Source organism: Mirounga leonina, unplaced genomic scaffold (assembly GCF_011800145.1).
Source record: "Mirounga leonina isolate KUSES-001 unplaced genomic scaffold, KU_Mleo_1.0 Mir_298, whole genome shotgun sequence".
Classification (NCBI taxonomy): Eukaryota; Metazoa; Chordata; class Mammalia; order Carnivora; family Phocidae; genus Mirounga; species Mirounga leonina.
In genome coordinates, this window is record NW_023270670.1 from 18,395 (window position 1) to 32,692 (window position 14,298).

The following is a 14,298-nucleotide window of genomic DNA, read 5'->3' on the forward strand; positions in this document are numbered from 1 at the left end:
TCCATCTCAGCAGCGTCTGTGGGGTCTCGGGGTAATGACAAATAGGGCAACAGGGGAATGTCTAGTTTAAAAATAAAATAACAAATCATTTTACTTAGTTCTCATTCAGTTTCTATATACTCTGTGGGCTCTTGAAGGACTGAGGATGGGAACACTCAGTGTGACAGCATAGAGAAATCTCTGGAGATATGCATTAGAACCCATGCTTCAGTGTTTTCATATGAATGGTGGTAGAGATGGAAAATCATTAGGATAATAATTGTTATATAATTATCTAAATGAGAAGTCAATCTGGTTCAGTTGTTTAAAAGCTTGGATTATAGGGCAACACAGACCCAGATAAAAATCCAACTTAGCCATGTCTGAGCTTGTGAAAGCAGACGCAGTCAATTTCCTCATCTGTATAATGGGCATAAAATGAGATAATGCATACGCAGTTCTCAGCAAAGGTCCTGGGCAATAGTAACTGATTAATAAATAATAGCTGTTAAACTAGAACAATAGTAATAAATTCTAAGATTCTTTCAGCTCTGAGTGCCTTTAGTTGTCTTAAACACGACAAGATTCTGACAGTGAGAGAGGTCAAGCCCAGGCTCAGATCATGGGAAAAGTAACAGGAAAGGGAGACAAGTAAGGAAGAAGGGTCAGGTGCTATTCTTTCATTTGCTCTTAGCAAAGCCTCTCGCCAGCCTGGGAAACAGAGGTGGTTGCATCCCCTTTACACAAAAGGAAATGCCGTGAGTTTAAGTGATCTGCCTACTACCACAGACTGCAACTGTGTGATTCAAAGAGCATGCACTGAGTGCCCTTTGTAGACAAGTGAGGCATGGCGGGGTAGGGCTGAGGTCCTGAGTCCTGCTGAGACCTGGGTCAACTGGCTCCATCGTCATGGGCTGTGCCATCTTGGGCAGGATACTCTTAGTCTCAGTGCCCTCTCTTAGTCTCAGTGCCCTCTTTGGGGCTGTGAGGATGGTGATAGCCTCAAGGCACTGTTGTATTGTAGGGATAACACTTACCAAGCCCCAAACTCTCTGCCTGCCTTTCTTGCTTGCTTTTTAAAACATGGCACTATGCTCTGTCCCAATGGTAAATCCTTTTTCCATTCTTGTTACAACTTCCCCAGCTATAAAAGAAGAGTGTGGGCTTTGAGGTCTCTTCCATAAGACCCTCTGTGGACTATGCTGACTTCTTGGAAATAAGCTATTCCTTCTCTTTCCACGTCCCCTCTTCATATCAACTTTAAATAGAATGCGGCCTCTCAGCCCAGGTGCTGCCAAAACATAAGGCATGCTATGCTGGTTCCATAGCGTCCCAGAATCCTCTTCACATCACTGGATTCTGGGAGAAGGGGAGGTTTCTAAGGAGGAGTAGTCACATTTCCCGAGACCCTTCTTTCTACCTCAGTCGGCAGCCTATGTGGAGTTGGAAGAGCGGGACGATCCTGGCAGACCAAACAGGCCACCTCTAGTGGGGTGGGCACTGCAGGGGACATGGAGGCAGGATCCCAACCTTGTTAGCATCTGCTTACCGTGTAGTGAAGTCCAGTATGGGTTTCATCTAGTTAAAAGCAAATCATACTAAAAAGAAATAATGGAGGACAACTTAAAGTAACATACTGTCCAAACCAGATACGGAAGAAAAGTTCAGACTCCCTGGTGCTTTTGTTACAACAGCAACCACATTTCCATGTCCGCTGCCTCCCATTGCCTTCCCCGCCCACCCCTACTCTGTCTGCCCTTAAATGACATCAGTGAAAAACCACCACCATTGGTTTTTGCAGTCATAAAAGCAATAGAACTAGGAGGAAACTTTGCACATCCATAGGCTGTCTTTAGTTGGGGAAGTGACATTTATCCAATTTCCACACAGAGGCAGCTGAGGTCCAGAGAATTCAAGGGCCTGCCCTGAGGTCTAGAAAGAGGGAGCTAGCTGCCCCTCAGTCAGTACTCTCTAGGTCCATTTTCCTGTGCTGGTTTGTCTGAAAGCAGTTCGCACCTGCTCAGCCTGGCACTCCAGACTCGACTTCCTGCTCTCAGTGCCACCACATCTCCAATACCACCCCTCTGCTCTCAGCTAGCTGTGTCAACACTCCAATGAATGAGGGCACGCTGCCACCCCACCCAAAGCCCCCTCCATGACAGCTGGGGAAGGGCTGCCAGCGCACTCACAATGTTGCCTATGTGGAGCATGGCTCTGAGGGCAGCGCTCATGCCGTGCTGCTCCATGACCGTGAAGACTGTGAGGGTTCTAGAGGGGAGGGGGTGGGGGATGGGTTAGCCTGGTGATGGGTATTAAAGAGGGCATGTACTGCGTGGAGCACTGGGTGTTATACGCAAACAATGAGTCATGGAACACTACACCAAAAACTGATGATGTAATGCATGGTGATTAACATAACATTAAAAAAGACTGTTCACCACAACACACAATGGGATGGTGAACTCCGCAAAGGGGTCCATCACAATCCCAAAGAGAAGCGTCTTGAGCTTCACCCACATGGGGCAGCACTCCCAGATCAGATACTTCTGAGCCAAGCTGGTCAAGCAGGGTGGGCACCTCTGTTCGGACTCCTCGAATTCTGTATCACAGATGTGGTCGAAGACAGCTGTCAGCCATGTATCCCCTCAGACTCCCATCCCCAGCCCATCCCGTAGACCTTGTCAATACTAATACCACTTGCAGTCTCCACCCCAGCACCCTGCTCTAATGACCATTTCCTACTTTCTGAGCTCCTTTAGTCCAGCAAGCGAAGTCCAATCTCTGTCCCCATTTAGTCCCCCAAAGCAAGGACCCTACACTTTTAAATCGCCCATCACCTATGTCATATTCTTAGTTCTCAGTTTACCTGACTTAGATTTCACGTCCGCCCCTCTATATACCCCCTTGCAGACACCCTCAGTTCCCTTGCCCTTCTCACTCCTCTCCTCCCCTGAACATGTCTGCACCTACACCCAATCAGGTAAACCTGGTTGTAGAAAAACTATACAATCATGCTGACTGGTCCCACTAGCAATTCATGAGTCCCAGCTTGTCACAAGCCAGAAATCTTGCTGTTTCTCCAGACAGGCGGGGGCGGTAGGCCATCTCAGGCAGCGGTGGCAGGAAGCGGTGGCAGGCTGCGGTAAGCAGCGGCAGCCAGGCGTCGGTAAGCAGTGGCTGGCAGGCAGGCTGCCGCAGTGGGAGGGAGGCAGCAGCGCAGATGGCAACAGGCGGTGGCGGCAGAAAGCGGCGACAGGCAGGTGGCGGCAGGCAGCTGGTGGCGGCAGGAAGCAGTGGCAGGCGGGTGGCGGGGGCAGGTGGTGGCCGCAGGCAGCAGGGTTCCGGAGGCGGGAGTTGCAGCTGTTGGAAGGCGGCAGCAGTAGGCATGCGGTGGTGGCGGGCTGCGGTGGCGGGCAGTGGTAAGCGGCAGCAGGCGGTGGTGGTAAGGAAGCAGCAGCGGGCCGTGGCGGGCAGGGGGCAGCGGGGGCAGGCAGGCGGTGGCAGGCAACGTCGGCAGCAGGCTGCAGGCGGCCGCGGTAGGCAGGTGGTGGTGGTGGTGGCAGGTGGCGGCGGTAGGCACCGGTAAGCGGGCAGGGGGTGCGGGCAGGCAGGCGGGCGAAGGGGGGATGCAGGCAAGGGCTGCGGGCGGCGGCAGGCAAGGTTGGCAGACAGGTTTGGCAGACAGGCGGTGGTGGTAGGTAGTAGCAGGCAGCCCTGGCAGGAAGCGAAGGCAGGCGGCAGTGGCAGGAGGCGGCAGTGGCAGCAGGCGACAGCGCGGGCAGGCTGTGGTAAGCAGTGGCTGGCAGTCAGGCAGCCACAAGCAAGGGAGGCGGGCGGTGCGAGGAGGTAGCAGGCGGCGGCGGCAGGAAGCGTTGGGACGCAGGCAGCTGGGGCGGCAGGCAGGCAAGCCCCGGCAAGCGGCAGGCAGGCGGCAACAGGAAGCGGCGGCAGCGGTGTCAGGTAGCAGTGGCAGGAAGCGGCGGCAGACAGCGGAGGCAGGCGGCGGGGGAAGGTGGCAGGAGGAGGCAGGCTGCAGCGGAGGCAGGCAGTGGGGGCAGCGGGCTGCAGGCGCCAGCGGTAGGCAGGCGGTAGTGGCAGGTAGGAGGTAGCAAGTGCAGGATGCAGTAAGCAGCGGCTGGCAGGCAGGCCACGGCAGGCGAGGGCCGCGGGAGGTGCAAGGACATAGCAGGCGTTGGCGGCAGGCATTCGGCGGGGGCAGACAGGCTGCAGACAGCAGCATTAGGAAGACGGCAGCTGTGGCGATTGGCAGGTGGCAGTGGTAGGCAGGCGATGCCGGCAGCGGTGGGGGAGCGCAGGCAGCATTGGCATGCATTCTCGCGGTTAGGTAGCTGGGCCCGGTGGAGGCAGGCTGCGGCAGCAGATGACGGTGGCAGGCGGCGGCAGGGTGCGGAGGCAGGCAGGCGGCCACGGATGCCGGCGGGCAGCAGGCAAGGGTGCAGGCAAGGGCGGTGGGTGGCAGAAGGCAGGTGGCGGCGGCAGGTAGAGGTAAGCGGCAGCAGGGGGCGGCAGTGGCAGACGGCAGTGGTAGTAGTGACTGGTGGCAGTGGCAGGCGGCGGTGGCAGCAGTGGTGGGCAGTGGCGGCAGGCAGCGGCAGGCAGGCGGTGGCAGTCGGTGGCAGGCGGCAGTGGGCAGCAGCAGAGGTGGCAGCGGTGACAGCACCAGTGGGTGGCGTCTGCGGCTGCAGCGGCTGCAGGGGCGGCAAGGGATGCAGGGGCGCAAGCTTTGGGCAGCCCCGGGTCATTGGGCGGCGGTGTGTGGCAGCGCCAACAGCAGGTGCCATTGGCTTCAGCCGGAGTCACCGGGGGCGGAAGCAGGCGCCGCGATAGGGGCGCGGTCAGCACAGGCGGGTCAGTGGCGACAGCGTGGGTCAGCGTGGGGAGGGGCGCCGGAAGCGCCGGCGGGCATAGTCGGGTTACGCAGCGGCGTCGGCGGCGACGGCGGCGTCGGGGGCGTCGGCGGTGTCGGCGGCGTCGGCGGCGTCGGCGGCGACAGCAGTACTGTTGGCGTCAGTCGGCTTCCGCGTTGGGCAGCAGCGGAAGCTCCGGGCAGCAGAGGCAGCAGCAGGAGTATCAGCAGCGGTCGGCGGCAGCGGTAGGTGCCGGGTTAGTGGGGCCAGTATGTGGCACCGGGAGGCGGTGGAGGCAGTGGAGGCGGGGGGCGGCAGGAAGCGGTGGCAGGCTGTGGTAAGAAGCGGCAGGCAGGCAGGCGGCGGCGGCAGGCAGGTAAGGGCAGTGGAAGGAGGTAGCAAGCGGTGGCGGCGGCAGGGGGCAGGGGCAGGCAGGCTGCGGCAGGCAGGTGGCAGGCAGTTGCAGGCAGACTGCAGCATTGGGGGTAGGCAGTAGCCGCAGGTGGCAACAGGTGGTGGCGGCAGGAAGCGGCGGCGGGCAGGTGGTGGGGGCAGGTGGTGGCGGCTGGCAGGCCCCGGCTAGAGGCAGGCAGGGGGCGGAGGCGGCAAGAGGTGGCAGACGGGGGCAGGCAGTGGTAATCGGCGGGAGGAAGCGGCGGCAAGCGGCAGGGCCAGGCAGGAAGCGGCGGCTGATAGTCGCAGCCGGCGGTAAGCGTTGGCTGAAAGCGGCGGCAGGCGGCAGGGGCAGGCGGCAGGGGGAGGCGGGCCGCAGCGGCGGCAGGCAGTGAGGGCAGCAGACGGCAGCGGCGTCAGGCGGCAGCGGCAGGCGGTGGGTTCAAGCGGGCTGCAGAGGGCAGCGGCAGCAGGTGGCGGCGGTAGGCAGGCAACATTGGCAGGCATCGTCGAGGTTAGGCAGCGGAGGCGGGTGGCAGTAGCCGCAGATGGCAACAGGCGGTGGTGGCAGGAAGCAGTGGCAGGCGGGTGGCGGGGACAGGTGGTGGCCGCAGGCAGCAGTGTTAGGAAGGCGGGAATTGCAGCTGTTGGGAGGCGGCAGTAGTAGGCATGCGGTGGTGGCGGGCTGCGGTGGCGGGCAGTGGTAAGCGGCAGCAGGCGGCGGTGGTAAGGAAGCGGCAGCGGGCCGTGGCGGGCAGGGGGCAGCGGGGGCAGGCAGGCGGTGGCAGGCAATGTCGGCAGCGGGCTGCACGCAGCCGCGGTAGGCAGGTGGTGGTGGTGGTGGCAGGTGGCGGCGGTAGGCACCGGTAAGCGGCGGCAGGGGGTGCGGGCAGGCAGGCGGAGGCAGGGGGACACAGGCAAGGACGGCGGGCGGCGGCAGGCAGGGTTGGCAGACAGCTTTGGCAGACAGGCGGTGGTGGTAGGTAGTAGCAGGCAGCCCCGGCAGGAAGTGAAGGCAGTGGCAGCAGGCAACAGCGCGGGCAGGCTGTGGTAAGCAGTGGCTGGCAGTCAGGCAGCCACAAGCAAGGGAGGCGGGCGGTGCGAGGAGGTAGCAGGCGGCGGCGGCAGGAAGCGGTGGGACGCAGGCAGCTGGGGCGGCAGGCAGGCAAGCCCCGGCAAGCGGCAGGCAGGCGGCAACAGGAAGCGGCGGCAGCGGTGTCAGGCGGCGGTGGCAGGAAGCGGCGGCAGACAGCGGAGGCAGGTGCCGGGGGAAGATGGCAGGAGGAGGCAGGCTGCAGCGGAGGCAGGCAGTGGGGGCAGCGGGCTACAGGCACCAGCGGTAGGCAGGCGGTGGCGGCAGGTAAGAGGTAGGAGGTACAGGCTGCACTAAGCAGCGTCTGGCAGGCAGGCCACGGCAGGTAAGGGCCGCGGGTGGTGCAAGGACATAGCAGGCGGCGGCAGCAGGCAGTCGGCAGGGCAGGCAGGCTGCAGACAGCAGCATTAGGGAGACGGCAGCTGTGGCGATTGGCAGGTGGCAGTGGTAGGCAGGCGGTGCCGGCAGCGGTGGGGGTAGGCAGGCAGCGTTGGCACGCATCCCCGGGGTTAGGTAGCTGGGCCCGGTGGAGCCAGGCTGCGGCAGCAGACGGCGGTGGCAGGTAGCGGGCGCAGGCAAGGGCGGTGGGTGGCAGAAGGCAGCTGGCAGGGGCAGGCAGAGGTAAGAGGCAGCAGGGGGCGGTAGGGGCAGACGGCAGTGGTAGTACTGACTGGTGGCGGCAGCAGGCAGTCGGTGGCAGGCGGCGGTGGCAGCTGTGGTGGGCCGTGGCGGCAGGCAGCGGCAGGAAGGCGGTGGCGGTCGGTGGCAGGCGGCAGCGGGCAGCAGCAGAGATGGCAGCGGTGACAGAACCAGTGGGTGGCGTCTGCCGCTACAGCGGCTGCAGGGGCGGCAAGGGCTGCAGGGGCGACAGCTTTGGGCAGCCCAGGGTCATTGGGCGGCAGTGTGTGGCAGCCTCAACAGCAGGTGCCATTGGCTTCAGCCGGACTCACCGGCGGCGGAAGCAGGCGCCGCGACAGGGGCGGGGTCAGCAGCAGGCGTGTCAGCGGCGGCAGCGAGGGTCAGCGTGGGGAGGGGCGCCGGAAGCGCCGGCGGGCATAGTCGGGTTACGCGGCGGCGTCAGCGGCGTCAGCGGAGTCAGCGGCATCAGCAGTAGTGCTGGCGTCAGTCGGCTTCAGCGTTGGGCAGCAGCGGAAGCTCCCGGCAGCAGAGGCAGCAGCAGGAGTATCAGCTGCGGGTGGCGGCAGAGGTAGGTGCCGGGTTAGTGGGGTCAGTATGTGGCAGCGGGAGGCGGTGGAGGCAGTGGAGGCAGGGGGCGGCAGTAAGCGGTGGGGGCAGGGAGGCAGGTAGCGGCAGGCAAGTGTGGTGGGCGGCGGCGGTAGTTGATTGCAGGCCACGGCAGGAAGCGGTGGCAGGCTGTGGAAAGAAGCGGCAGGCAGGCAGGCGGCGGCGGCAGGCAGGCAAGGGCGGCGGGTGGTGGAAGGAGGTAGCAGGCAGCGGTGGCGGTAGGGGGCGGGGGCAGGCAGGTTGCGGCAGGCAGGTGGCAGACAGTTGCAGGCAGGCTGCAGCACTGGGGGTACGCAGTAGCCGCAGGTGGCAACAGGCAGTGGCGGCAGGAAGCGGCGGCGGGCAGGTGGTGGGGGCAGGTAGTGGCGGCCGGCAGGCCCCGGCTAGGGGCAGGCAGGGGGCTGCGGCGGCAAGAGGTGGCAGATGGAGACAGGCAGTGGTAAGCGGCGGGAGGAAGCGGCGGCAGGTGGCAGGGCCAGGCAGCAGCTTTAGGTAGGCGGCAGCAGTAGGCATGTGGTGGCAGTGGGCTGCCGTGGCGGGTAGTGGTAAGAGGCAGCATGCGGGGGTAGGCGGCGGTGGGAGGTAAGCAGCAGCAGGCCGTGGCGGGCTGCAGGCAGCAGGGGCCAGGCAGGAAGCGGCGGCTGACAGTCGCAGTCGGCCGTAAGTGGTGGCAGAAAGCGCCGGCAGGCGGCAGGGGCAGGTGCCAGGGGGAGGCGGGCTGCAGTGGCGGCAGGCAGTGAGGGCAGCAGACAGCAGCGGCGGCAGGTGGCAGCGGCAGGCGGTGGGGGCAAGCGGGCTGCAGGGGGCAGCGGCAGCAGGTGGCGGCGGTAGGCAGGAAACATTGGCAGGCATCGTCGAGGTTAGGCAGCGGAGGCTGGTGGCAGTAGCCGCAGATGGCAACAGGCGGTGGTGGCAGGAAGCAGTGGTAGGCGGGTGGCGGGGACAGGTGGTGGCCGCAGGCAGCAGTCTTAGGAAGGCGGGAATTGCAGCTGTTGGGAGGCGGCAGTAGTAGGTATGCGGTGGTGGTGGGCTACGGTGGCGGGCAGTGGTAAGCGGCAGCAGGCGGCAGTGGTAAGGAAGCGGCAGCGGGCCGTGGCGGGCAGCGGGCAGCAGGGGCAGACAGGCAACGTCGGCAGCGGGCTGCAGGCCGCCACGGTAGGCAGGTGGTGGTGGTGGCGGCAGGTGGCGGCGGTAGGCACCGGTAAGCGGCGGCAGGGGGTGCGGGCAGGCAGGCGGAGGCAGGGGGACACGGGCAAGGACGGCGGGCGGCGGCAGGCAGGGTTGGCAGACAGGTTTGGCAGACTGGCGGTGGTGGTAGGTAGTAGCAGGCAGCCCCGGCAGGAAGCGAAGGCAGGCGGCAGTGGCAGCAGGCAGCAGCGTGGGCAGGCTGTGGTAAGCAGTGGCTGGCAGTCATGCAGCCACAAGCAAGGGAGGCGGGCGGTGCGAGGAGGTAGCAGGCGGCGGCGGCAGAAAGCGGTGGGACGCAGGCAGCTGGGGCGGCAGGCAGGCAAGCCCTGGCAAACGGCAGGCAGGCGGCAACAGGAAGCGGCGGCAGCGGTGGCAGGCGGCGGTGGCAGGAAGCGGAGGCAGACAGCGGAGGCAGGTGGCGGGGGAAGGTGGCAGGAGGAGGCAGGCTGCAGCGAAGGCAGGCTGTGGGGGCAGCGGGCTGCAGGCGTCAGCGGTAGGCAGGCAGTGGCGGCAGGTAAGAGGTAGCAGGTGCAGGCTGCAGTAAGCAGCGGCTGGCAGGCAGGCCACGGCAGGGAAGGGCCGCGGGTGGTGCAAGGATATAGCAGGCGGCGGCAGCAGGCAGGTGGCGGGGACAGGCAGGTGGCAGACAGCAGCATTAGGCAGGTGGCAGCTGTGGCAATTGGCAGGTGGCAGCGGTAGGCCGGCGGTGCCGGCAGCGGTGGGGGTAGGCAGGCAGCATTGGCATGCATTCTCGGGGTTAGGTAGCAGGGCCCGGTGGAGCCAGGTTGCGGCAGCAGACGGCGGTGGCAGGCAGGCGGCCACGGATGCCGGCGGGCAGCAGGCGGCGGGCGCAAGCAAGGGCGGTGGGTGGCAGAAGGCAGGTGGCGGCGGCCGGCAGAGGTAAGCGGCAGCAGGGGGCGGCAGGGGCAGGCGGCAGTGGTAGTACTGACTGGTGGCGGCAGCAGGCAGGCGGTGGCAGGCGGCGGTGGCAGGCAGCGGCAGGCAGGTGGTGCAAGTCGGTGACAGGTGGCAGCGGGCAGCAGCAGAGGTGGCAGCAGTGACAGCACCCGCGGGTGGCGTCTGCGCCTGCAGCGGCTGCAGGGGCGGCAAGGGCTGCAGGGGCGCCAGCTTGGGCAGCCCCGGGTCATCGGGCGGCGGTGTGTGGCAGCCTCAGCAGCAGGTGCCATTGGCTTCAGCCGGAGTCACCGGCGGGGGAAGCAGGCGCCCCAATAGGGGCGGGGTCAGCAGCAGGCGGGTCAGCGGCGGCACCGTGAGTCAGCGTGGGGAGGGGCGCCGGAAGCGCTGGCGGGCATGTGCGGGTTAGGCGGCGGCGACGCCGTGTCCGCGGCGTCCGCGGCGTCCGCGGCGTCCGCAGTAGTGCAGGCGTCAGTCGCCTTCAGCGTTGGGCAGCAGCGGAAGCTCCGGGCAGCAGAGGCAGCAGCAGGAGTATGAGCAGCGGGCGGCGGCAGCGGTAGGTGCCGGGTTAGTGGGGGTCACTATGTGGCAGTGGGAGGCGGTGGAGGCAGTGGAAGCAGGGGGCGGCAGTAAGCGGTGGGGGCAGGGAGGCAGGTAGCGGCAGGGAAGTGTGGTGGGCGGCGACGGTAGGTGATTGCAGGCGGCGACAGGAAGGGGTGGCAGGCTGTGGAAAGAAGCGGCAGGCAGGCAGGCGGCGGCGGCAGGCAGGCAAGGGCGGTGGGCAGGTGGTGGGGGCAGGTAGTGGCGGCTGGCAGGCCCCGGCTAGGGGCAGGCAGGGGGCGGCCGCGTCAAGAGGTGGCAGACGGGGGCAGGCAGTGGTAAGTGGCGGGAGGAAGCGGCGGCAGGTGGCAGGGCCCGGCAGCAGCGTCAGGTAGGCGGCAGCGGTACGCATGTGGTGGCGGTGGGCTGCCGTGGCGGGTAGTGGTAAGTGGCAGCAGGCGGGCATAGGCGGCGGTGGTAGGTAAGCAGCAGCAGGCCGTGGAGGGCTGCAGGCAGCAGGGGCCAGGCAGGAAGCGGCGGCTGACAGTCGCAGCCGGCGGTAAGCGTTGGCTGAAAGCGGCGGCAGGGGCAGGTGGCAGGGGGAGGCGGGCCGCAGCGGCGACAGGCAGTGAGGGCAGCAGACGGCAGGGGTGTCAGGCGGCAGCGACAGGCGGTGGGGGCAAGCGGGATGCAGGGGGCAGCGGCAGCAGGTGGCGGCGGTAGGCAGGCAACATTGGCAGGCATCGTCGAGGTTAGGCAGCGGAGGCGGGTGGCAGTAGCCGCAGATGGCAACAGGCGGTGGTGGCAGGAAGCAGTGGCAGGCGGGTGGCGGGGACAGGTGGTGGCCGCAGGCAGCAGTGTTAGGAAGGCGGGAATTGCAGCTGTTGGGAGGCGGCAGCAGTAGGCATGCGGTGGTGGCGGGCTGCGGTGGCGGGCAGTGGTAAGCGGCAGCAGGCGGTGGTGGTAAGGAAGCAGCAGCGGGCCGTGGCGGGCAGGGGGCAGCGGGGGCAGGCAGGCGGTGGCAGGCAACGTCGGCAGCGGGCTGCAGGCGGCCGCGGTAGGCAGGTGGTGGTGGTGGTGGCAGGTGGCGGCGGTAGGCACCGGTAAGCGGGCAGGGGGTGCGGGCAGGCAGGCGGGGGCAGGGGGGATGCAGGCAAGGGCTGCGGGCGGCGGCAGGCAAGGTTGGCAGGTTTGGCAGACAGGCGGTGGTGGTAGGTAGTAGCAGGCAGCCCCGGCAGGAAGCGAAGGCAGGCGGCAGTGGCAGCAGGCGACAGCGCGGGCAGGCTGTGGTAAGCAGTGGCTGGCAGTCAGGCAGCCACAAGCAAGGGAGGCGGGCGGTGCGAGAGGTAGCAGGCGGCGGCGGTAGGAAGCGGTGGGACGCAGGCAGCTGGGGTGGCAGGCAGGCAAGCCCCGGCAAGCGGCAGGCAGGCGGCAACAGGAAGCGGCGGCAGCGGTGTCAGGTAGCAGTGGCAGGAAGCGGTGGCAGACAGCGGAGGCAGGCGGCGGGGGAAGGTGGCAGGAGGAGGCAGGCTGCAGCGGAGGCAGGCAGTGGGGGCAGCGGGCTGCAGGCGCCAGCGGTAGGCAGGTGGTAGTGGCAGGTAGGAGGTAGCAAGTGCAGGATGCAGTAAGCAGCGGCTGGCAGGCAGGCCACGGCAGGCGAGGGCCGCGGGAGGTGCAAGGACATAGCAGGCGTCGGCGGCAGGCATTCGGCGGGGGCAGACAGGCTGCAGACAGCAGCATTAGGAAGACGGCAGCTGTGGCGATTGGCAGGTGGCAGTGGTAGGCAGGCGGTGCCGGCAGCGGTGGGGGAGCGCAGGCAGCGTTGGCATGCATTCTCGCGGTTAGGTAGCTGGGCCCGGTGGAGGCAGGCTGCGGCAGCAGATGACGGTGGCAGGCGGCGGCAGGGTGCGGAGGCAGGCAGGCGGCCACGGATGCCGGCGGGCAGCAGGCAAGGGTGCAGGCAAGGGCGGTGGGTGGCAGAAGGCAGGTGGCGGCGGCAGGCAGAGGTAAGCGGCAGCAGGGGGCGGCAGTGGCAGACGGCACTGGTAGTAGTGACTGGTGGCAGTGGCAGGCGGCGGTGGCAGCAGTGGTGGGCAGTGGCGGCAGGCAGCGGCAGGCAGGCGGTGGCAGTCGGTGGCAGGCGGCAGTGGGCAGCAGCAGAGGTGGCAACTGTGACAGCACCAGTGGGTGGCGTCTGCGGCTGCAGCGGCTGCAGGGGCGGCAAGGGCTGCAGGGGCGCCAGCTTTGGGCAACCCCGGGTCATTGGGGGGCGGTGTGTGGCAGCCTCAACAGCAGGTGCCATTGGCTTCAGCCGGAGTCACCGGTGGCGGAAGCAGGCGCCGCGATAGGGGCGCGGTCAGCACAGGCGGGTCAGTGGCGGCAGCGAGGGTCAGCGTGGGGAGGGGCGCCGGAAGCGCCGGCGGGCATAGTCGGGTTACGCGGCGGCGTCGGCGGCGTCGGCGGCGTCGGCGGCGTCGGCGGCGTCGGCGGCGTCGGCGGCGTCGGCGGCGTCGGCGGCGTCGGCGGCGTCGGCGGCGTCAGCAGTACTGTTGGCGTCAGTCGGCTTCCACGTTGGGCAGCAGCGGAAGCTCCGGGCAGCAGAGGCAGCAGCAGGAGTATCAGCAGCGGGCGGCGGCAGCGGTAGGTGCCGGGTTAGTGGGGTCAGTATGTGGCAGCGGGAGGCGGTGGAGGCAGTGGAGGCAGGGGGCGGCAGTAAGCGGTGGGGGCAGGGAGGCAGGTAGCGGCAGGCAAGTGTGGTGGGCGGCGGCGGTGGTAGGTGATTGCCGGCGGCGGCAGGAAGCGGTGGCGGGCTTGGGTAAGAAGCGGCAGGCAGGCAGGCGGCGGCGGCAGGCAGGCAAGGGCGGTGGAAGGAGGTAGCAGGCGGCGGCGTCGGCAGGGGGCAGGGGCAGGCAGGCTGCGGCAGGCAGGTGGCAGACAGTTGCAGGCAGGCTGCAGCACTGGGGGTACGCAGTAGCCGCAGGCGGCAACAGGCAGTGGCGGCAGGAAGCGGCGGCGGGCAGGTGGTGGGGGCAGGTAGTGGCGGCCGGCAGGCCCCGGCTAGGGGCAGGCAGGGGGCGGCGGCGGCAAGAGGTGGCAGACGGGGGCAGGCAGTGGTAAGCGGCGGGAGGAAGCGGCGGCAGGTGGCAGGGCCAGGCAGCAGCGTTAGGTAGGCGGCAGCGGTAGGCATGTGGTGGCGGTGGGCTGCCGTGGCGGGTAGTGGTAAGTGGCAGCATGCGGGGGTAGGCGGCGGTGGTAGGTAAGCAGCAGCAGGCCGTGGCGGGCTGCAGGCAGCAGGGGCCAGGCAGGAAGCAGCGGCTGATAGTCGCAGCCGGCGGTAAGCGTTGGCTGAAAGCGGCGGCAGGCGGCAGGGGCAGGCGGCAGGGGGAGGCGGGCCGCAGCGGCGGCAGGCAGTGAGAGCAGCAGACGGCAGCGGCGTCAGGCGGCAGCGGCAGGCGGTGGGGGCAATTGGGCTGCAGGGGGCAGCGGCAGCAGGTGGCGGCGGTAGGCAGGCAACATTGGCAGGCATCGTCGAGGTTAGGCAGCGGAGGCGGGTGGCAGTAGCCGCAGATGGCAACAGGCGGTGGTGGCAGGAAGCAGTGGCAGGCGGGTGGCGGGGACAGGTGGTGGCCGCAGGCAGCAGTGTTAGGAAGGCGGGAATTGCAGCTGTTGGGAGGCGGCAGTAGTAGGCATGCGGTGGTGGTGGGCTGCGGTGGCGGGCAGTGGTAAGCGGCAACAGGCGGCGGTGGTAAGGAAGCGGCAGCGGGCCGTGGCGGGCAGCGGGCAGTGGGGGCAGGCAGGCGGTGGCAGGCAATGTCGGCAGCGGGCTGCACGCAGCCGCGGTAGGCAGGTGGTGGTGGTGGTGGCAGGTGGCGGCGGTAGGCACCGGTAAGCGGCGGCAGGGGGTGCGGGCAGGCAGGCGGAGGCAGGGGGACACAGGCAAGGATGGCGGGCGGCGACAGGCAGGGTTGGCAGACAGCTTTGGCAGACAGGCGGTGGTGGTAGGTAGTAGCAGGCAGCCCCGGCAGGAAGTGAAGGCAGTGGCAGCAGGCAGCAGCGCGGGCAGGCTGTGGTAAGCAG

The 14,298-nt window shown here is 66.7% G+C and overlaps 2 protein-coding genes across 2 annotated transcripts; both read right to left on the reverse strand.

Annotated features, from left to right (window-relative positions):
* Nucleotides 1–2,282: 2,282 nt before the first annotated feature.
* Nucleotides 2,283–4,352, reverse strand: LOC118026764 (proline-rich protein 36-like). Its single transcript, XM_035029770.1, has one exon. It carries the CDS (start codon nucleotides 4,310–4,312, stop codon nucleotides 3,086–3,088), a length of 1,227 nt encoding a protein of 408 aa, XP_034885661.1. The 5' UTR covers nucleotides 4,313–4,352; the 3' UTR covers nucleotides 2,283–3,085.
* Nucleotides 4,353–4,913: 561 nt separating this feature from the next.
* On the reverse strand, nucleotides 4,914–12,484 carry LOC118026763 (proline-rich protein 36-like). The gene is made up of 8 exons (XM_035029769.1): nucleotides 11,710–12,484; nucleotides 10,264–11,505; nucleotides 9,023–9,935; nucleotides 8,014–8,965; nucleotides 7,402–7,961; nucleotides 6,575–7,171; nucleotides 5,469–6,285; nucleotides 4,914–5,426 (listed from the first exon to the last, which is right to left on the reverse strand). The coding sequence occupies exons 1-8, from the start codon at nucleotides 12,482–12,484 to the stop codon at nucleotides 4,914–4,916; spliced, it is 6,369 nt and encodes a 2,122-aa protein (XP_034885660.1).
* Between the last annotated feature and the right edge of the window lie 1,814 nt (nucleotides 12,485–14,298).

Bases quoted from the DNA above. Each gene is read 5' to 3' on its own strand.
- LOC118026764 (XM_035029770.1), bottom strand. From the start codon at position 4,312: ATGCATGCCAATGCTGCCTGCGCTCCCCCACCGCTGCCGGCATCGCCT.
- LOC118026763 (XM_035029769.1), bottom strand. From the start codon at position 12,484: ATGACCCGGGGTTGCCCAAAGCTGGCGCCCCTGCAGCCCTTGCCGCCC. The intron at 11,506-11,709 runs GTCTGCCACCGC...TGCTTACCACAG, and splicing joins CCCCGCCGCCTGCCTCCGCT to CCTGCCCGCGCTGTCGCCTG. The intron at 8,966-9,022 runs GCACCGCCCGCC...TGCTTACCACAG, and splicing joins CCGCCGCCTGCTACCTCCTC to CCTGCCCACGCTGCTGCCTG.